At 39.4% G+C, this 22,652-nt stretch overlaps 1 protein-coding gene across 1 annotated transcript in view; it reads right to left on the bottom strand.

Moving 5' to 3' along the window:
- AMPH (amphiphysin) overlaps positions 1–22,652 on the bottom strand; it is a 519,511-nt gene that overhangs the window by 210,735 nt on the left and 286,124 nt on the right. Inside the window, exon 3 of the mRNA XM_053714425.1 lies at positions 1,135–1,189. Coding sequence (XP_053570400.1) covers positions 1,135–1,189 — 55 coding nt within the window. The remainder of the gene's footprint in view (positions 1–1,134; positions 1,190–22,652) is intronic.

Raw genomic sequence — 22,652 nt, 5'->3', positions numbered from 1 at the left:
AATGCCCTTTTAAGAGCAGTGAAAAAGAGCTAAATGCTCTTTTAAGGGCAATGCCCAAACAAATGCCCTTTTCAGCACAATGGGTAGTTTAGGTTTTTATAGTGTTAGGTTTTTTATTTTGGGGGGTTTGGTGGTTGGGTGGTTTTGCTGTTAGGGGGGACTTTGTTTATTTTTAATGTAAAAGAGCTGTTTAACTTAGGGAAATGCCCTGCAAAAAGCCCTTTTAAGGACTATTGGTAGTTTAGCATTAGATAAGGGGGTGTTTTTATTTTGGGGGGGCTTTTTTATTTTCATAGGGATTAGGTTTAATTTTTTTTATTTTGGATAATGTGTTTATTTTTTTCTGTAATTGTATTTTTTATTTTTGTATTTACAACATATAGACTGCCCTCTGGGCAGACTTATCAACTAGTGTCATGTAAAGAGGACGGGCAGTTGTGTCGTATTTCATGCTCATTTGCTGTTGGTTTTGTCTAGTGGTGCACTCAGTTACTGTTTGATTTTCTCTAACTTGCTTTTTCCCCAGTTTTTGACCTTTATCTTTCTCTCAGCTGGTCTGATTAACCCATTTCCAATCTGACCAAACTCCTGCCTGCTGATTCTACCTGCGTAGTCTGATCTGGATTTTGACCTTCTGCCTGCTTTACTACCTGAGCACTACTAGCCAGTCTGCTCTTTGGTCAGTGCATATTTGCTAAATTTTCCTTTCTCTCGTCTTCCTATTTTAAGGTACTTGGCCGTTTTTGTCCCACTCACTATTCTATAACACTACTGGTGGGACATTATTCTCATAATCCAACCTTAGACCTTAGGTTAGCTATTAGAGTGTCTTTCTGCAGCATTGATATAGGATCACAATAAACGTAAAAGGAACAAGCAAACAGTGCTGTAACTAATTTAAAATAGCAATTATATTGTGATACAGCTACAAAAATGAAGTCGCTAGTAAAAACTTGATTTTTTTTATAGCATCTTCAAATTGGTGGCTTAAATGAGTTCTAGCACACAGTGTGCCTAGTTTGATGCAAAGCTTTGATCAACCCTTTCCTTTCTATGATATAAATAGTTATGCATTGTGTTATGATGCAACAGTTGTTAAAACATTCAAAATGTAAAAATTAAAGAACTGATTACCCTTTATAGCCGCCAAATATCCTCGCATTTCTCTCTGTAGTCGTGAACCTTCTGCCTGTAAAACATAGATATATGACAGTGTTAAATACATAACTCTATTAGATCATTTTCATGAAGCACTATATAAAGGCTATATGACATGCAAATATATCTTTTTTTTTATTTTACTAATAAGTCCACTGGAACTATTTGATCAATGCAACAAATTAATAATATTTTTAAAATTTTCATCTTAATTTTGTTGTCTAATAGAAAGTTGGTGACTGCTCAATAATTTTTGTATGAAACAACTCCAAAAAACGTTTGATAGTTTGCATATTGCGATCAAACAGCTTATTGAAATCTACTTTGTCACAACAGAATTATTATTTATCTCTTTATGATTTTTTTCCATTGCATTACTGTAGGCATCAGGGTGTATTTGATATAAATATTTGTGAATAAACAGTATCCGATAAATAACCCCATAGACCTGTACATTGGCCATTCTACTTATAAAGATATATGGTCTGATGTTCTATGGGGAAATATGATTTTAGAGTGCAATAAAACAAAAACATCAAGCATTGACATTTGTTAAAAGAACAAAATTATTTTTAAATGATTTCATAATTGGACTATCCACCCCCCAGAGTCTGCCCTGGATAAGGTTGCCAGCTGTTCTCTGGCAACCTGACCAGTGGTTGGGGAGGAAGAGGTATATGGTAACATTATCAAACCTCAGATCAGATGCAATTGTCTACAGCTCCATTAGTTATTTGTTCCTACAAGGCCTTAGGTAATTCCCACATCAAGTCTCAGATCTACTTTACTGGACAGACAATTTAAATACTGGACTGCCCAGTTAAATACTGAATACCTAGCAACACTAGCCCTGAGTCTGCTACTCTCTGCCTCCTACAAATCATATGGTAGTGTTGTGCCAAATTGTAAATACATTTAATTTACCAATTTTCCTACCTCTTGGGTTGAATAACACACCTTGCAGCCAGTTTACTCCTGTTATTATGTAAGCCACATGCACACACATTACCCTGCCCATTTCAGGAGTGATGACATAAGACATGAGATTTATTTAGGAATCAGCAGTGCCTATGATTGGGTAGGCAAATATTTGTGTATGCAGATTGCATAACATGTTGGAAATAAGCTAGCTGCAAGGTTTGACCACTCCATATAGACATGGAAAGAAAGTGAATGTAATTACATTATAAATTAAGTAAGCTAATTCTGTCAAACAGGATGTAACCTATTCCAAGAGTCCAGAGAAAGCACAGCAACAAGCCTATAGCCTCCTCCACCTTCGGAGCTATATTAGTAGGGCTTGTTATTTGTGACTCCTTTTTGGAATTCTCATGTTTTCATTAGGTTTGAGCAAATGTGGTCAAAGTACAATTCACTAGGTAGAACGAATAGTCCTGTGGACAATTGAATATCGATAAGAATGAAAATCCGACTTCCGGTGGGTGGCGTATCAAGATGGTCGCAAGTCTGACCGGCTCTGCTTAAGACCAAGCTATTTTTCCTATCCCAGGATCAATTATTTGCCATCCTGCTAGCCCTTAATGGTTTCAGCTGTTCGGGCACTTACAAGGATCCAGACTCACAACTCTTGGCCCCGGGAACGACGGAAAATGGTGTCGCCTCCCAACAGAGTCCTTCTGCAATTACGCTTGCATGACTCCTGAGGCACAACAGGAAATGATAGCCGCTTGCAGCACTTAAGAGCGAATAATGGCGACAGCAGGTTTTTCTGATCTACAAAACATTTGCACCTCTGTCTGTGACCTCTCGCAGGGCAACATTTCAAAGATGCCTGCTCGATCAAACTCAGATTTTTAAAGTATTATTAGTATGGAGACGCTTGCTGTAGCTGTGGGAAGCGCATTGAGAAAACAGTGGGACGCAGACCTACAGGATCTATATCGCTACCGCTGTCCTGGGGGGTGTTGCTGGTGGAGGCAGAGAAAGGCTTGGCTAGCTACGGAAGTTGGCTGACTTACAATCCGATATATATCTGCTAAGAGACTTATTGCCTCTCGGTCCCAATATATGTTGCATAACGTTAATTAGAACCTTCTGCCTTATAATGGCCAGTGTTTCCTTGATGGCTGCATGAACTACCGCCTGTTGTATTTTTGTTTGTTTACTTATATTTCTCAATGTATATGCTTCTGCTTTAACTTAGCATACACCAGCATTTATTCTCCATTTAGTTAGGGTACTTAACTGCTGGAAGGAGATGATTCAGTCTACGGCATGACCTCCACATACAAGAGATTTTAATATATGTTCTAACTTGGGGCCACGAAAACGGAGACGCTGCCCAGAGTTTGATCTTGCACTGATGCTACATTGTGTTGTTATTATTATTATAGCCGTAGGTTAGTTCTTGCTCATTGCCCTATCAGCTATCTGTTCAGAATTGCTAAGCTTACCGCCCTGTCCTGCTACACATGATATGAACCAGGCCAATTAAACATGGCTAATAGTAAACAGGGCAATAGCGATCACACTTTGCCTGCATGATAGACATCCTAGGGTAAATATCTGGTTGATGTGTTTCATAAGTCATAATTTCAATTTACCAAGCTATAGAGACTATAATTCTCCCTACTCTCTGTTTGCTATTTTCAATGTTTGGTAATGTTACCAATTTGTTTTCTAATTTGTAATCTTAACTGGCACTATAGGACCCAGTAGACACAGTATTGTCTGGACAATATTTGGTAAGAAGGGTAATGTTTGTTTCACATTTTTAGTTTAGTTTAGCTAAGTTTTTATTTTGATTCTAATTTAGTTTGTTAGGGGCATTATATGGTATCTCTGTTAAATATGGTGACGGGCAGATAGTGAACTCGGCTGAGGAAATAAAAGCGCCATATAGACTGTGAAATCTGTAGTTTACTCTGGAAAGTCTAAGAACTTTAACAGCAATCTCCCACCTAACCTCATTAATATCATTTCCCTGTAAGACACAGTTCTGTATATATATTTCCCTATAACTTTCTAGCGCACTAGACCCACCATTTTGAGTACGGAGTGTAACATAACGCCTATACAGTTTTTTCCGCCTTCACCAATCTCCGATATCTCTGTGTACAATTGAACACACGAAAGTAGCGCAACTATCATTCCTGACATATTGCATTTGGCCCCGTTTAGTTTAGTTTATCTTAATTTACTTTAATAGTTTAGTTATAATTATAACAATAAAACCCCAATGGTGAGTGCACCATCCACATCTAGCAACCATTGCAGTCACTGGTAAAAGTCATGAGTTCTAACGGTGCAAATGTATGATCAAATGTTTGGAATTTTCTTACTTATAAATATTTTTTTGCTATGGTAATCTGCCTTAAACACCCTGCGAGGTGGAACGATGCACATATGTTGTGAATGTACTCACTGTTGGAAATAAAATAAAAAAATTTTAAAAAAAGAATGAAAATCCATTAAAATTTGGCAATTGTAATATTACATTGTGCTAAAATATAATTTCTCTAAACTGTTTAAACAAGTATGTTTGTAAACTCGCGACTCAGCTTAGATCTGGGGGCGTGAGTACACATCAATATGAAGTGTATGACATTTTATACCACTAATGTGATTGGATCTTACCATGTATGTATTTTATGTGTATTGTGGTTTTATTACACTTGTAAACTTATTCTTCAATAAAAAATTTAATACAAAAAAAAATAAAATAAAAAAATTTGGTAATTGTATGTTATTTCTGTTTTTTTAAATGTTACTTATAATTAGATTGAATATACACATTCAAAATTTCATATGTAATATTCGATTTAACAAATACTATTCAGAGATTCAATAGTTGATGTTGTAGGGAATTTAGTAAATTGATACATAATAGATAAAATATATCAATTAAAATGTTTCTATTTTGCATGTTGCATAATTCATATTTGACATTTAAAGAGAGCAATAGAAATACTATTACAAATGTATTCATTAGAATTTTTCTATTTTTAATATTGCATAATTCAAATATTATATACAAAGAGAGTATAAGAAATGTGATTACAAATATATTGATTAGAATCTTTGTAATCTGAATATTGAATAATTCAATTAGAATTATGCAATATTCGAATTAGATCAATTTGAAACAACTATTACATTTAAAGATGCATTAGAAATACTATTACATTAAACAAATGTTAGAATGTTGTGCAAACATTCAAAATTCGAAACAAATGAATGTGTTAAAATTAGTTGCATTTTTCAAATGTTGCAAAACTTTCAACCATCCCTACTTTTCACACACTTCAAATTTATGAGAGATTCTTCTGAAGATTAATTTCAGTATTAGCAGGGTGCTATGTTTACTACATTTCTTATTTCAACATTGTTTCTTTATTACTTTAATAGTATTTTTCCCCAACATCTAAACGTATCACCATATTTATTATACAGTATGCATAGAAAAATGTGTTTGATGTGTGTTTATTTTTCCTTCAGAGAGTAGTTATTCTGTAATCAGATTATTGTGTATCTAACTGAGTGGCAAATAACGTATGATTGGAAAAAATACAAAGTAATGAGTTTGAGACCCAAAGCAAGAATATAAAGATTTTAAGCACTGCAGAGGAAGAGATTTGGGAGCCATTTATTTATATTAATGTAGGGTTTGCAAACAATAAACCAAAGTGGCACTGTGGTAAAAACTGAATAGAAGCAAAAAGCTTCTTTATTGTTCATCCAAAGAAAAAATAAAGTCTATGCTAGATCATGAAATTATATTTCCAGAAGTTATTAACCCCTGGGCAATTTAGAGAAAAACTTGCTCAAAGGACCAGAGAATTTTTAAGACTTTTTACTATCACTCTTTTTAAAAACAACAAAACAAAGGCTTTATTTCTATCAATGCAACCTTTATATTTTATTTTTCAGCATAAAAAGAGATTTCAGTGGATAATAGTTTCAACTATCTATTTATTCACAGAATTAAGAAATTATTATACATGTACCCAACATTTGTTCATTGGCATCCTATGATTCAGCTAAGCCCACACGGGCGAGATTACATATATGGCGCAGGCTTCAGTGCAAGCGCTGCAACCCACGCCACCTGTAATTTCACCTTGCACATCCGGGTATTACATATCATAAAGTGCCGTAAATCGGATAAACTAGCGATTTCCAGAAATGTGCGTAAATACAAATTTCTGACAGAGCAGGAGCGAGCTGCACTTAGTGTTATGGCGCGGTCAGCCCGGGCTGTGACTATACAACTGGCCCGATGCGCTGTTTGAAAAAACAGACCCGCTCAGAAGATCACAGAGAGCGGGTCTGTAAAACAGCAGGGTTTTTTTAAAATTCAAAGGGGAAATTATGTTTTATAATGTTTGCGCTAATATAATGTTATATAATTCTGCACTATGTGCAGAATTATATAACATTATTTTTAAGGTTTACTGACACATAAAGTTTATATTTTCAGGCAGTTATGGGAGTTACGATGCTCCCATACTCAGCGCAAGGCTTGCTGTGGCTGCCTTTGTGTGGCGAGGTAAAAATGAAGTAACATTTCTCCAATTTCGCCATGTAAGTCCTTGCGCTGAATATTGGATACCGATTTGCGACGCGGTCCAATGTTAGCTTATGGGAGGAAAAATTGTGGCCGAAGGGTGAAATATACGTGCCGCATTTATATGCGGCGTTGTATATTGGATACCAAAACCGCATAAAAAACGGCGGCGGGTTTTGCGGGCAACGTCGCATATGTAATGGAGCCCCACACGTATATATTTTGTATTATGGTTTAATCTGCTGCTATGTATACCATGTTCTAAAATAATGCAATAGGGTAACTCTCATTTAGTATAGCAGAACTGCCCACATTCTTAAAATTGCCCCCCAAATTGTTATATATTTTTAAAGTAAACTAGGAAAAGTATTGGTCTAGGCCAATTTTGGTATATTTCATTACACCATCTTGCCATCAGATGTATGCAAAATACGATTATGTAAAAACAAATTAACGTTTACACAAACTTTGGCTTTTTCACAGGAATTATTTTCACACAACTTGTGCAGTCATAAGAGAAATGCTTTCCAAACCAAACCATTGCTTTTGGTGATCAGAGGGCTGTTAATTGCACTTGTGCACTACACATTTGAAAAAGGATTTTTAGGCACATTATGGCAAAGGGTACAGGGCTCATTTGAAATGGTATAATGGCTGGAATTCTCAAAACTGACCCCAAACTATATATATTATAAAGTAGACAACCTACGATATTGATCTAGGCCCATTTGGCATATTACATGTGACCAGCTTGCAGTCAGTTGTGTGTCAAATGCGATCATATTAAAAAAAAATCATACGGCTAGATTACGAGTTTGGTGTTAGCCTTAAAAAGCAGCGTTAAGGGGTCCTAACGCTGCTTTATAACGCCCGCTGGTATTACAAGTTTGGCAGGTACAGGTGTACCGCTCACTTTTCTTCCGCGACTTTTCCATACCGCAAATCCCCTTACGTCAATTGCGTATCCTATCTTTTTAATGGGATTTTCCTAACGCCGGTATTACAAGTCTTGGAAGAAGTGAGCGGTACAGCCTCTACCTCCATGACTCCTACTGCATTTAAAAGTCAGTAGTTAAGAGTTTTATGGGCTAACGTTTTATGGGCTAATCATAAAGTGATAACAAGTACACTAACACCAATAAACTACCTATTAACCCCTAAACCGAGCCCCCCCCCACATTGCAAACACTAAAATACATTTTTTTAACCCCTAATCTGCCGCCACCTACATTATACCTATGAACCCCTAATCTGCTGCCCCTAACATCGCCGACACCTACATTATAGTTATTAACCCCTAATCTGCACCCCCAAAGTTGCCGCAACTATATTAAATTTATTAACCCCTAATCTGCCGCCGCCAACGTCACTGCCACTATAATAAATTATTAACCCCTAAACCGCTGCACTCCCGCCTCGCAAACACTATAAAATTTGTTATTAACCCCTAATCTGCCATCCCTAACATCGCCGCCACCTACCTACAATTATTAACCCCCAATCTGCCGCCCCAACGTCGCCGCTACTATATTAAATGTATTAACCCCTAAACCTAAGTCTAACCCTAACTCTAACACCCCCTAACTTAAATCTATTTTTAATAAATCTAAATAAAATTACTATAATTAAATAAATTATTCCTATATAAAACTAAATACTTACCTATAAAATAAACCCTAATATAGCTACAATATAACTAATAGTTACATTGTAGCTATTTTAGGATTTATTTTTATTTTACAGGCAACTTTGTATTTATTTTAACTAGGTAGAATAGTTATTAAATAGTTATTAACTATTTAATAACTACCTAGATAAAATAAATACAAATATACCTGTAAAATAAACCCTAACCTAAGTTACAATTACACCTAACACTACTCTATATTTAAATTAATTACCTAAACTACCTACAATTAAATACAATTAAATTAAATAAACTAAATTACGAAAAAAACAAACACTAAATTACAGAAAATAAAAAAGAAATTACAATATTTTAAACTAATTACACCTAATCTAATCCCCCTAATAAAATAAAAAAGCCCCCCAAAATAATAAAATTCCCTACCCTACACTAAATTACAAATAGCCCTTAAAAGGGCATTTTGTGGGGCATTGCCCCAAAGTAATCAGCTCTTTTACCAGCCCTTAAAAGGGCTTTTTGCGGGGCATTGCCCCAAAGTAATCAGCTCTTTTACCTGTAAAAAAAAATACAATACCCCCCAACATTAAAACCCACCACCCACATACCCCTACTCTAAAACCAACCCAATCCCCCCTTAAAAAAACTTAAGACTAACCCCCTGAAGATCACCCTACCTTGAGCCGTCTTCACCCAGCCGGGCCGAAGTCTTCATCCAATCCGGCAGGAAGAGGTCCTCCAGAGGGTCCGAAGTCTTCATCCTATCCGGGCAGAAGAGGACATCCAGACCGGAAGAAGTCTTCATCCAAGCTGCATCTTCTTTCTTCATCCTTCCGGAGTGGAGCGGCACCATCTTGCAGACCTCCGACGTGGAACATCCTCCTTGACCGACGACTAGACGACGAATGACGGTTCCTTTAAATGACGTCATCCAAGATGGCGTCCCTCGAATTCCGATTGGCTGATAGGATTCTATCAGCCAATCGGAATTTCAGCCGTCTCAGCCCCATTGTTTCCTATGGGGAGATCGTGCACGAGCACGTTTTAGCCAGCTTACCGCTACCGTAAGCAAAGCTGGTATTACAGTGAGAAGTGGCGCTAAATTTGCTCAACGCTCACTTTTCTGAGGCTAACGAAACCATTCAGAAAACTTGTAATACCAGCGTTGTTTAAAGTGAGCGCTGGAAAAAAAGGCTCGTTAGCAACACACAGCTTTACCGACAAAACTCGTAATCTAGCAGATAGTTTTTAATAAACTTTGGGTTTCTCACTGCAATTATTTACATACAGCTTGTGCTGTCATAAGACAAAAGGTTGTAAAAGCTTCTCTATGATCCCCTATGTACAGAATTACCATACATGGATGAGTTTGTCATTAGTTTTGGTAATTAGAAGGACGCTAATTGCAGCTGCGATCCACACTTCTGAAAGATGACAATGGGCCCAGAACCCATTTGGTATAGCACACAGGTTTTCAAACCTGCCCTCAGGCCTCCCTAACAGGCTATGATATGAGGATATCTGAACTGGAGCACAGGTGAAATAATCAGATGATTAGTAAACATGGTTATTTTACCTGCTCTCAGCCAAGGTAATCCTGAAAACCTGGCCTGTTGGGGAGGCTTTAAGACAGGTTTGAAAACCAGTGGTATAGCATAATTGCCTGAATTTTAAAAACTGGATTTAAAACTATAAATAATTTTAGAGTAGACAACCCAAGTGGTCAGTGGTCAACAGACATTCAATGGCCACTGAATAAATACCAGTCACTCAGTGGTCACTGGTCACTCAGTTATCCCTTGCCATTCAGTGGTCACTGGTCATTTATTGGTCATTGGCCACTTAGCGGTCACTCAATGTTCACCAGTCACCCAGTGGTCTACAGGCCCTCCATAGTGAAAGATCACTCTATGGTCAAAATCATTCAGTGATCAAACCATCACAAATTATTTAAAGGGACACAAAACCCTAATTTTTTATTTAATGATTTAGAAATAAAATTAAATTTTAAACAACTTTCTATTTTACTTCTAGTATCTAATTTGCTTCATTCTCTTGATATCCTTTGTTGAAAAGCATATCTAGATAGACGCAGTAGCTGCTGATTAGTTTCTGCACATAGATGCCTTGTGTGATTGGCTCACCCATGTGCATTGCTATTTCTTCAATAACGGATTTCTAAAGAATAAAACAAATTAGATAATAGAAGTAATTTGGAATGTTGATTAAAATTGTATTCTCTATCTTAATGTCCCTTTAACTGGTCTCTGAAAAATCACAATAACCAACATATCACCATGGTAACATAGGTCAATCAATAATGTCTGGTCACTCTAGATATATCATCAGAGTCATTTAGCAGTTATTCATTATTCATAAATATATCTGGGGCACGTTGTGATCACCACTAATTACATGATCACACAGCCATCAACCCACTATTACCTTTGCTGCTTAGGAGACATTGAATTTGAGCACCTATCGGTATATCTGTGTTTGGTGAATGTTTACCTAGTGACCACCACTCACACCAGCCAGGTACAAAAGTATAGGCTACAGAATGAGCATAAAATGTTGTAAAGTTAATAGAAATGTCTATCTGTTAATTCTTTATTTTTAAAGTACTGAGGCCATATGCATACATTTTCATAGATTTGAATAATCAAATATATATAAAGTCACATAGGTGCATTGCATGTATGTGAATAGAGTCCCTATCAATTTTTTCACTGCACTCTGGTGTTTCTTCCTCTCCTTTAACTTTCTTTGGTATGAGAATAGAGTCCCTATCAATCTGCAAACTTTTCACTGCACTCTGGTGTTTCTTCCTCTCCTGTAACTCTCTTTGGTATGTGAATAGAGTCCCTATCATTCTGCAAACTTTTTACTGCACTCTGGTGTTTCTTCCTCTCCTGTAACACTCTTTGGAATGTCAATAGAGTCTCTATCAATCTGCAAACTTTTCACTGCACTCTGGTGTTTCTTCCTTTCTTTGGTATGTGAATAGACTCCCTATCAATCTGCAAACTTTTCACTGCACTCTGGTGTTCTTCCTCTCTCGTAACTCTCTTTGGTATGTGAATAGAGTCCTTATCAATCTGCAAACTTTTTACTGCACTCTGGTGTTACTTCCTCTCTTGTAACTCTCTATGGTTTGTGAATATATATATTGAGCACATAATTTTAGGTTGTTACAAATAAGGCCTGCATTTATTATAATGGTATTCCCAATGTCTTACTTCTAATGTTTTGTTAATTGCCATGTGATGTTCAATGCTTATCAATACTTGCTATTATTCTTAAATGTATATGCCAGAGCCTCAACCTCCTCCAAATGCTACTGTCTGTTTACTTAACTTATCTCACCATGACCAGACCAGACCAGAATCTAACTTTCCAATTGTCCTTTAAATTGTCTTTGATTTAGCAATCAACTAATTTAGTGGACCCAGCTGACTGCCCTGCCTGTATATATTTCACACTAGTTTGGGAGGTGCATTGCACAGGGAGTGCATTGCTTGGGATGTACATTGTTACAACAGTATATGTTCACCTTTTTGAAGTGAACATTTCATAAGTGAGGCACTAAGATAAGAATTATTAAAGGATTCAACAGGGATTGGACAAGGGTCAAGAAATCAGGCAAGTACTCTAATTTTGTGTTTTATGTATCTGTTTATATTGTTTCCTTATGCAAGTGCTGCTGTAATACTGTGTCTTATGTGTTTATTTGGGTCCCACTTTTGTAAAAATGCTCAATATCTTCATATTCCCTTTTGCTACCTCTTGTCTCTATAACAAACTACTTTATTCAATTACTCCTTCCCCTTCACCACCTGCACTGTTCATGAGCCCATCTCTCTTAAACTCACCTTACTTTTGTACTCATTAAATCTATCTATTCCTAAACACTCTCTCTCCACCCTGTACCTCATCTCAAAAAAAGTCTCATTACTGCAAATCTGTATCTCATCTCATGTCACTCTCCCTCTTGCTTATACTAGCTGCTGGTGACATCTCCCTTAATCCTGGTCCCAAACAACATCCTAGCCGTGCACATCCATGTGTAATGTTCCATAGACTCAGAAAACAAAACTCTGCTAACCTTACATCCCTCTTGCATCTAAAGCCACTATCCCTTTCACTTGTGCACTTTGGAACTCTCTCTCTGTTTACAACAAGCTCACTTCTATACATGACCTCTTTATCTCCTGCTCCCTCAACCTTCTGGCTCTAACATAAACCTGTCTCTCTCCCTTAGAAACAGCATCCACTGCTGCTCTGTCACATTGGGTCTCCACTTCAGCCACACTCCTAGGTCTGGTAATAGACAAGAAGGTGGTGTAGGTCATTTTCTTTCCTCTCATTGCACCTTTCAACAAATACATCCCATCTCCTCCCTCACATTTTCCTCATTCAAAGCCCACATGATTAGCTTATTCTCTCCCCTCTCTATACGTGTTGAAGTCATATACCGACCCCCTGGCTCCTCAACTACATTTCTAGATCACTTTGCTGCCTGGCTACCTTATTTCCTTTTCTCAGAAACCCAGCCCTCATTCTTGGCGATTTCAACATCCCTCTTGACAATCCCATTGCCTCCTCTGCAAAACAACTTCTGAAACTCACTTCCTCTTTCGGTTTGTCACAATGGACTGACTCTCCAACTAACAAAAATGGTCACTCCCTTGACCTGATCTTTAGCTATTGATGCACTATTTCAAACTTTACAAATTCTCCTTTTTCTCTTTCTGACCACCATCTTCTCACTTGCAACATCTCATCCCTCCCTACAATTCTCCCTCCTTCTACTCCTCACACCAAACTTCACAGAACCATTATGTCATTAGATCAGCAACAGCTTGCTAATTCCCTCAAACCTTTCCTATCATCTATCTCCTCCTTTTCCTGCCCTTACCAATCTATCTGCCACTATAATTCCATCCTTACATCGGTCCTTGACAATCTGGCCCCTCTTACCATAGATCGGAAATCACACACTCATCCTCAGCCCTAGCCTACTCCTCTGACATGGTATCTATGAATAAATTCCCATACTGCTGAGCGGCACTGGAGAAAATCTTAGAGTTCAGCTTATTTCCTTCATTACAAGTTCATTTTAAACTTCTACTATTCTGTTTTTTTTTGTTTTGTTTTTTTCTTAAACTTTTATTTATAACCAATAAAGGGTGCAAAGTTACATGAAGCCTCTCCAGCCCACCTTGCAGGGTGCGCCAAGAAGGCAGATAGAACAATACAGGCAGCTGTGATTTCATACAGTAATAGATATGCAACTTTTAAATTTTTCAGTAGGCAAACCAGTGCTCTAATGGATATGGATTTGCACCACTACATTGGGGTTTTTAACATTATTAACAAATAAACAAACCTTCACAAAACAGGGGAGGCAGAGAGGGGGGGCAGGGAGAGGAAAACCGGGGAAAGGGAAGGGTAGACTGGTAAAGGGTGGGGGGGGGGGACAAACACACATAGGACCTAGGACATAAAACAGGAGAGACAGGAGGCAAGGAAGGGGAGGTTAGGAGAGCGGGAGGGGTAGAGCGGCGAGGAACGGGGGGACATAGCGAGTGTGTATAGGAATAGCGTATCAGGATGCTACACATGTATTTGGGCTACATAAATTAACCATACTGGCAGACATGTTTAAAAAAATGAATAGCTCTCCTGGTCAGCGTAAAAGATACATTGGAGCTCCCATTGATATTCAATTTTCCACATTTAAAATTAGAGATGTCTACGGATTAACATATGTACTGTATATAAGAGTTTGCGATATCCTGAGTATGGAAACCCCTAAACCATCTGTGATATCGCTATACATTATTGAGAGGTTGCTCACATTTAAAGTTACTGGTATTTGCAGTGTTCTCTAAGCGCTGACTGGGGTATAATGCGGCTACAGAGTTAAGAGTTACTTATGCAACGTGTTTTGACCCCTCAAATAATCGCAGAGCTTGGCATGTTCGATTGTGCATTTCTACATTCCTCACCATCCCACCCACCGCCTCCCCTAGGGGGAGAAGAAACAACTAAACAATAAGTAGGCAGCAACAATATTAGCACATCGAGAACTAAGCAGATCATTAGCACAAGAAGTCACTAGTTAGCGAGTTCTCCCTACTCCTATGCATTTTTGTCATCTGATATGCGGTGTAAGAAAATAATGACGGTTAGGAAATCTCTATGCATCACATCTAAATATGTGTGTTGTCGCTATCTACGATCAGGCTTGTAGCTTCTATTGGTTAAGCTAATAAATACCTCTTGTTAGAGGCCGTGGGATCACAATATCTACAGAGCTATATTCTACTCGATATGCCTGATATATAGGTATGAAAGTGAGATATCTTAATATTGCCCAGGTGGAGACACACCATCTCAAGGTCCAATATACCTTCACTGGGCATTTTGTGTTGGATATACCATGCGGGCTAATAGCGAGATAAACAGTGGGGTCAGGTTTGTCTCTTAGAATTTGAAGCCAGATAAATATTGGAGGTGGGGAAATATTCATGCTTCCTATCCGGCTATGTGTAATATCACTATCAACGAATATAACCAGTGAGTGCTTTAAGGGGTCTGAATTGAGGATGACCTGTTAGCTGGCTAGAAATACTTTACCCAGAGACACAGGGCTATAAATCCCAACAGAGAGATTACATGGCGTACAAATTCCTAACTGTTCCTTGCTATGATGGTGGTTTACATGAAAACTGTACAATTTGCAGCATAATGGTGTTACTTGCATGAAACATATGAATTCTAAGAGCAAAAAAAACAACTAACCAGGTGGTAAAAATATCTGTATGGAGAACAAGGAAATAAACCTCAACACACTCTAGAAATATGAACAGAATGTTAAGCTCAACACTAGTTGCTGTGTGATGCACTGTATGTCCGATACAACTGTTCAAGCTATCATCATACAGGGTTCTTTGTAAGTCTCTTTTGCTTGTGGACAGCCTTATTTATAAAAGTACTTGTAGCAAAATATATTTAGCTCCCCCACTCTGTACGATACAATCTGCAAATAAGGTTTCTTTCACAGCTGGAATACAGTGTCTATCTCAAAAGTGGAGTTTCATCCATCTCTGTGTATCTCATTCGCAGTTAGCCCAAGGGAGTCCAAGAATAGCGGACAGCAATGTGTACTAATAAACCGATCAGGGGTGCAGCTGATCTCCAATGTGCCGCGACCCAATGACATCTAGAGTCATGCAGGAACATAGTATGATCAGACAAGCCCATGATCCCAGTGAGGTGTAGTCCTCAGAGCTTAAGTTAATTTGGATCGCAGCTCTTATGGTCATCTGTCAAACCTTAGTCGTTACCGGACAAAAAGACCTGGTTGACTTTACACTACTCCACATGCCCCAAACTGGGACTCCAAAGCAGTGTGTCCCTTGACCGGTGCATAACAGATTGTTAATCAACCGACTCCTGTAGCAAGCCGTACCCGATTCTGCTTCCACCAGCAGCACTGCAGCCAGCTAACACACAACACAGGGCGGCCTGGGAAAAGTAATCCCCTTGAGAAAAAATACTGTGGACATTGATGAGCGCGTGTAAGTGCGTTGTATTCGCCTATGTTGTAGGTAGGTGAGCATATCGGGGTCAGCTTAGTGCAATGTCCTGAGTGATGGAGCTGCAGCGGGTCAGCAGAGTAAGGCAGCGTAGGACAAATTCCACTGTTTCCTCGAGCAGTACCGGCAACTGTAGTATAAGAAGCTGCGGGCTCTAACAGCTCTTGTGTGAAGTTTGACGTGCTACTTGCTCTCCCATCATCCAAGATGGGGTTCACTGCTTCTCTCTCCAGGATTGGCGCCAACTCTTTCCCAGCACATCGCCGAGCCCCGCCATCAGGGGTCCGGACCAGTTGCTGCCGAATTACTTCACTTAGGCTTGAGCATTGAGCAGTGAGGGAATCAAATAAGGGTATGAAAATGTCCGAGATTTTAGTCAGCAATGGTTCCGCTGCACACTGCATGGTTATGGCGGGTACATGCGGTGAGTACCGTTGATACGGTAAAGTCTTAAATGTTCCTTTGATGTGCCTTCCGGGGTAGAAGAGATGGATTTTCTTCTGTTCGTATGAGGTTCCCGGACAGCTTAGTCTGTCAAGGGAGGCACGAATGGCAGGGGATAGTGGCAGTTATTCTAACTAATCCAAGTTTTTCTGCGGAGCAAAAGAAACCTGCCACCATCTTAGAGAGCCGCCCACCGGAAGTCCTACTATTCTGTTTTTAATCTCTTTAAGCAACATTAATTCTCTACTTTTTCATCAAACCCAAAACGTCTGTTCTCCGCTTTCAATTCTCTCCTCCGCTAACCCCCACCCCCTAATACAACTTCTCTGTCAGCTCAAGACTTTGCCAGCCACTTCAATAACAAAATCGATTCCATCAGAAACTAAATCAGCACTCAACATACTTCCCATTCTCTCACCCCCTCAAACGCTCACAATCAACGACAACCCACATAGCCATAAATGTATCTCTTTCTCTCCTGTTACTGAGGAAGAAGTTTCTGTACTTATACTGCACTCTCACCTCACTACCTGTCCCCTTGACCCTTTCCCCTCACAGCAACTCCCCTCTCTCTCTTCTACCCTTACCCTCATGCTCACACACATTTCCAACCTCTCCCTCAGCACCAGTATATTTCCCTCATCTCTGAAACATGCACTGGTCACATTTATCCTCAAAAAAACCTTCTTCCATTTCCTTACATTAAACCCCCTCCTTGACCTACTGCAATCTGGATTTTGTCCCCATCACTCCACAGAGACAGCAATCGTTAAGGTTACCAACGACCTACTTACAGCAAAATCAAAAGGCCACTTCTCTCTGCTTATCCTCCTTGATCTGTCTGCAGCCTTCGATACTGTTGACCACCCTCTTTTGCTCTAAACCCTCCAATCCTTCGGCATTTGTGATACAGCCCTTGCGTGGTTCTCTTCCTACCTGTCAAACTGTATCTTTAGTGTAGCCTTCTCTGGGGCCTCCTCTGCCCCATCACCACTTTCTGTTGGGGTACCGCAAGGCTCTGCCCTCGGTCCCCTTCTCTTCTCAATCTACACATCATCATTAGGTTCAATAATAAAGTCCCACGGGTTCCAATATCATTTATATGCCGACGACACCCAAATCTACTTCTCTGCACCAGACCTATCTCCTTCCTTGCTAACCCGTGTCATTAACTGTCTTTCTCACATCTCTTCCTGGATGTCCTCTCTTTACTTCAAGCTAAATCTCTGCAAAACTAAGCTCCTTAATTTTCCCACTTCTTCCAAAATCTCCACACCCAATCTCTCTATAACTGTCAACAACTCCATCATTACCCCTACCCCGCATGCCCGATGTCTTGGGGTCGCACTTGACTCAGATCTTTCTTTCACTCCTCACATTCAGTCCTTGGCTAAATCCTGCCGTTTCCACCTTAAAAACATCTCTAGAATTAAACATTTCGTTACACAAGACACACCTAAGATTTTAATCCACTCTCTCATCTTTTCCCGCCTCGACTACTCCATCTCTGTCCTCTCTGGTCTCCCTAGTTGCCACCTAGCTCCTTTACAATCCATAATGAATGCCTCTGCCAGGCTCATCTTCATCTACTGCACCTCTCTGCCAATCCCTTCACTGGCTTCCTCTTGCCTACAGGATTAAACACAAAATTCAAACACAAAGCCCTCAACTGCACTGCTCCCCCCTATATCTCAGACCTTGTCTCCAGATACTCTCACTCCCGTCCCCTTCGCTCTGCTCATGACCTCCTACTCTACTCCTATCTTGTTACCTCCTCACACTCCCGTTTACAGGACTTCTCCAGACTGGATCCCATCTTGTGGAACTCTCTGCCTCGCTCCACAAGACTCTCTCCTAGTTTTGAATGCTTCAAGCACTCCCTAAAGACTCTACTGTTCAGGGATGCATACAACCTGCACTAACCTTTCTTTATACCAGTTCCTCTCTTCCATTGCTATTCCCTTGAACCCCCTTAGCATGCAAGCCTAAGAGCCATGCTGTTTGTAGATAAACGTCTTTAGAGTTGACTACAACAGTGTGACTCTTGGCAGGGCCCTCTACCCGTCTGATCCCTATAAATGTTTCCCTATATTCTGCCTATGTTTATAGCGCTGCAAAATCTGTTGGCGCTCTACAAATAACCGATAATAATAATAATAATAATGTAATAAAGTTCTATTAAACAGAGTCTTTTAGGTCTATTTGAGGATTTGGAAGCTGAGTATCCACATAAATGTTATGGGTCATATGAGATATCAAGTTAGACAAAAAACCACTATAAATTTATGGTGCGGCCAGACAAAAGCCCACGGAGCGTTAACAGCCCTTCTACCGCCAAACTCCAAATCTAGGCCTCAGTGAGCAAGTGCAGAAAACATGTATGACAAGGTTAAGCTGTTTTTTTTACTTACACCGGTATTTTGCCGATTGCATTATAGAGTACAGAATCATCTGTGTCTTGCCAACTCTTACAAAATACCTTTGTGTCAGGAAATCAAATCTTTTCATTTGCAGGTTACTTACAGCAGTGTTTTTCAACCAGTGTGCCGTGGCACACTAGTGTGCCGCGAGAGATCCTCAGGTGTGCCACGACAGACTGACAACAGTGAGGGGGTGTCCCTCTTTCAAATTTTGAAATATTGGGAGGTATGTGACAGGCTCATCAGGCATCATTTACAACAATGACATTGACATTCATTCACAGACAGTCATTATAATTATATATATATATATATATACAAAACCAAAAAAGGTGCACTCTCAGGTCTTTTTTTCAGTGAAGTAAACAATTACTTTATTGGAACGTTTTTGGGGATCTAGTCCCCTTCGTCAGCATGACTAGGGGACTAGATCCCCGAAAACGTTCCAATAAAGTAATTGTTTACTTCACTGAAAAAAAGACCTGAGAGTGCACCTTTTTTGGTTTTGTATACTTTATCTCAAGTTTGCACCCAGGCGGTTGTCAAGTGGTGGGTTAAGCTGGTATTTGGATGATTTTATATATATATATATATATATATATATATATATATATATATATATATATATATATATCCTGTATTAGGCTACAATGTGTGATTTTGTAAAATTTTGGGATGGTGGTGTGCCGCAGGATTTTTTAATGTAAAAAAGTGTGCCACTGCAAAAAAAAGGTTGCAAATCACTGGCTTACAGCATGTATCGATACACCATGTCTCTGCCAGTATTCTTCAGTTCCATTCCTTAGGATTCACTACTAGTAGGTCAGGTTTTAGAATATCTGTTTAAGAGCATTGTGAGTTAATCATAGTGACCAGTCCTGACTATTTGGCTTGTTCACTAATATTATCTCACTAGTCAGTGTGGCCTAGAATTTAAGAACAGATCAGAATGGGAGTGTAGTGTGTAACTGTGTTAATTAAATCATGATGCATATTTGCTTATTCTGAGTGACCCAGTATAAAATATTATGTGACTGGTAATATGCCTCATTTCTTAGAAGACCAAGTTCTAAAAACGCAATTCATCTGCAGCTGCCATTAGCGTTATTCTGCCAAGTTTCGCAGAAGAGGTTCTTTAATAGCTGGCAGACAATGCCTCACTCAGTACTGAGCAGTGATTAGTTGCTTGTTATGTTTTAGAGAAGGAAGGAAACTCATTTTGGATTATTATCTGTCCTAAGACCTAGTTGACAGTCAGTCACTAACACATAATGATTGTCATACTGGATGCAACTTCCATTGTCCAAGAAATCTTAAATTAGAGAAGCAGACATGAAATGTGTGCCCTGTCCACTGTATACAGCCTCTACAATAGGGATGAATAGAACTTGATACCAAGGGGCCGAATTATCAAGCTCCGAATGGAGCTTGATGCCCCTGTTTTGCGTTAGCCTTCAGGCTCGCAGGAAACAGCAGTTATGAAGCAGCTGTCTAAAGACCGCTGCTCCATAACTTGTCTGCTGCCTCTGAGGCTGCGGTCCTAAATCCACCCAATCCTGTACGATCGGGCTGATTGACACCCCCTGCTAGAGGCCGATTGGCCCGTGAATCTGCAGGGGGCGGCATTGCACAAGCTGTTCACCAGAACTGCTTGTGCAATGATAAATGCAGATAGCGTATGCTGTCGGCATTTATCGATGTGTGGCGGACATGATACGCTACATGGTCCGCTAACACTTTGGTAAATTGGCCCCCATGTATCTTAATAAACCTCTACAGTGTCTCCTGTGACTATTTCAGAGTATTTTACACATGTGCAAGATTATAGACTTTTTTCAGATAGCCATGAAATAGCTGTAAAGATGTCGAAAATGCACTTTCAAGGACTCATTGAGTACCTAGAGATGTCAAAAAGGCAAAACTCACCTAGAGTGTTTTGAGAAAAGATCTCCACCTTTTAGTTTGCAGGAAAAAAATTAGATCTGTAGTGCAAAAATCTTTACAGAATTAAGCTGGGATTAGAAAGATAATTTTATATGCCCATTAAACACCCATGTTCAGTCCATTTTTACGAAAAAACAACAATTACGCTTTGCATTTTGTAATTATAAGCCCAAATTTCGAAGTAATTTTTGCATATCCAGAATACTTAATTTACAATTTACGCTGTGCATATTTAATAAAGATTTATTCCTGAGACTTCCGGTAGGCGGGACAAGCAGACGGAGGTGCTGTTAAGAGCTCTGTAGCATCAAAAGAGAAAAACCTTCTAAATTCTACCCCATCTGCTCCCCACACGCAGGGCTTGTTGGGCGTTGTGTTTCTGCAGCGAGCCGACTGCTCATCTCAGTGTGAAGGGCATTACCATCGGCCCTAGCCTCTGGGACTCAAGGAAGCTAACTTCGCCACTAAGCCGGCACCATTTTGCCAGAGCAAGAAAGCCTGTCATAAAGAAACGGAATAAAGCGATCTTCAAAGCCGCATCGTCATAACCTACTGTGAGTACAGACATAGCATAACACCCTCATAAGTGTATGGAGAATTGCTGGCTGGGTGAAAATCTGAAATTGGTGGTGGTGTTGCGCCGCTTTGAGCCTGGCACGAATATCACAGACTGCTCCCGTGTAAGGAATAGCCCTATAGCCAAGGCAGATATTTCCCCTTTGAGTGTAGACAGTAGAGATAGCCTATAAGGGACACTTCAACATTTGACTCCAAATAGAGTGAAATTGATAACCTTAATTAAGGTCTGGGGCTCGCAGGGGCTAATAAATGAACATGCATATTTTTCTGTTGTTAGAACACACTTTGGTATACCCCTTATTGTCGTAACTTACATGAGGACCCTATTACAACTCAGGAAGGGGCTGTGTGTGTGAACTGGGACTTTAAGTGTTTTTCTCTTACACGGCACAGCACTCCTCATTCTGAGGCTGAACAGTTAGTAGAGCTGAATGTTTCTCACTTTAAGAGTCAAGTAATCTCCCCGGAGCCTGTTTTTTAAGGAGAGGGGAATTAGAGAGAGGAGGGGGGAAAACAACAGGCCTCCTGTAAACAAGCAGGGGGTGCACAGTTAGTACAGCTGAATTTTTTTTTTCTCTCCATACATCCCATAAAGTGAGGAAATGGGGGTACACTAAAGCCACCAGGGTCACCTCCTAAGGAAAAGAGTGGGAAAAGTAGTAGCAGACACGCAAAATCTCAGGATACCCTGCAGTCTCACTTTACTTATTGAAATCACCTATTCCTTTGTGATTCTTCCTCAAGAAAGTGGATAAATATTTTCAAAGGATTGCACCTTCTCAAGAAAACATCATGATTAGGAATAAATCTAATGAAAAAAGACCAGGCATCAACTGGAAATAACCGCTGAAATCTCACCGCACTCTGAGGATCTAGCTAATTCAAGTTAAGATCGAGGTCATCTTATGAAGGACCTGAAATCCTTTTTTCTGCCCAAAATGGAGAGCCTACAGGCCGGTTTAGATACACTGACGAGTGAAGTTTTCCTCAGGCACTTACAACTCACAGCTCACTTATTATCCCCACATTGAAGTAACTAATGTCACTTAAACTGACCACATGGAATGTGGGGGGCATTAACTCCCCGATGAAGAGAAGTTAGGTTTTGACTCATCTGAAGAGACTTGATTCTGACATTGCATTCTTGAGATTAATACGAGAAAAAGAACAGAGGCATTGTGTAGAAAACACTTAAGGGGATTATTCCTCAAGCTATGAGTGGTGGGGTTTATTCCATATGTTATATGAAATTCATTAAAACATAACATTTATTATAGTCAGTTTAAAATATTGTAGGTATTGTGGACCATGCCACAGTTTAAGCTAAAAAT

Source organism: Bombina bombina, chromosome 5, assembly GCF_027579735.1.
Source record: "Bombina bombina isolate aBomBom1 chromosome 5, aBomBom1.pri, whole genome shotgun sequence".
NCBI lineage: Eukaryota > Metazoa > Chordata > Amphibia > Anura > Bombinatoridae > Bombina > Bombina bombina.
This window is presented reverse-complemented; position numbering and strand designations above follow the sequence as displayed.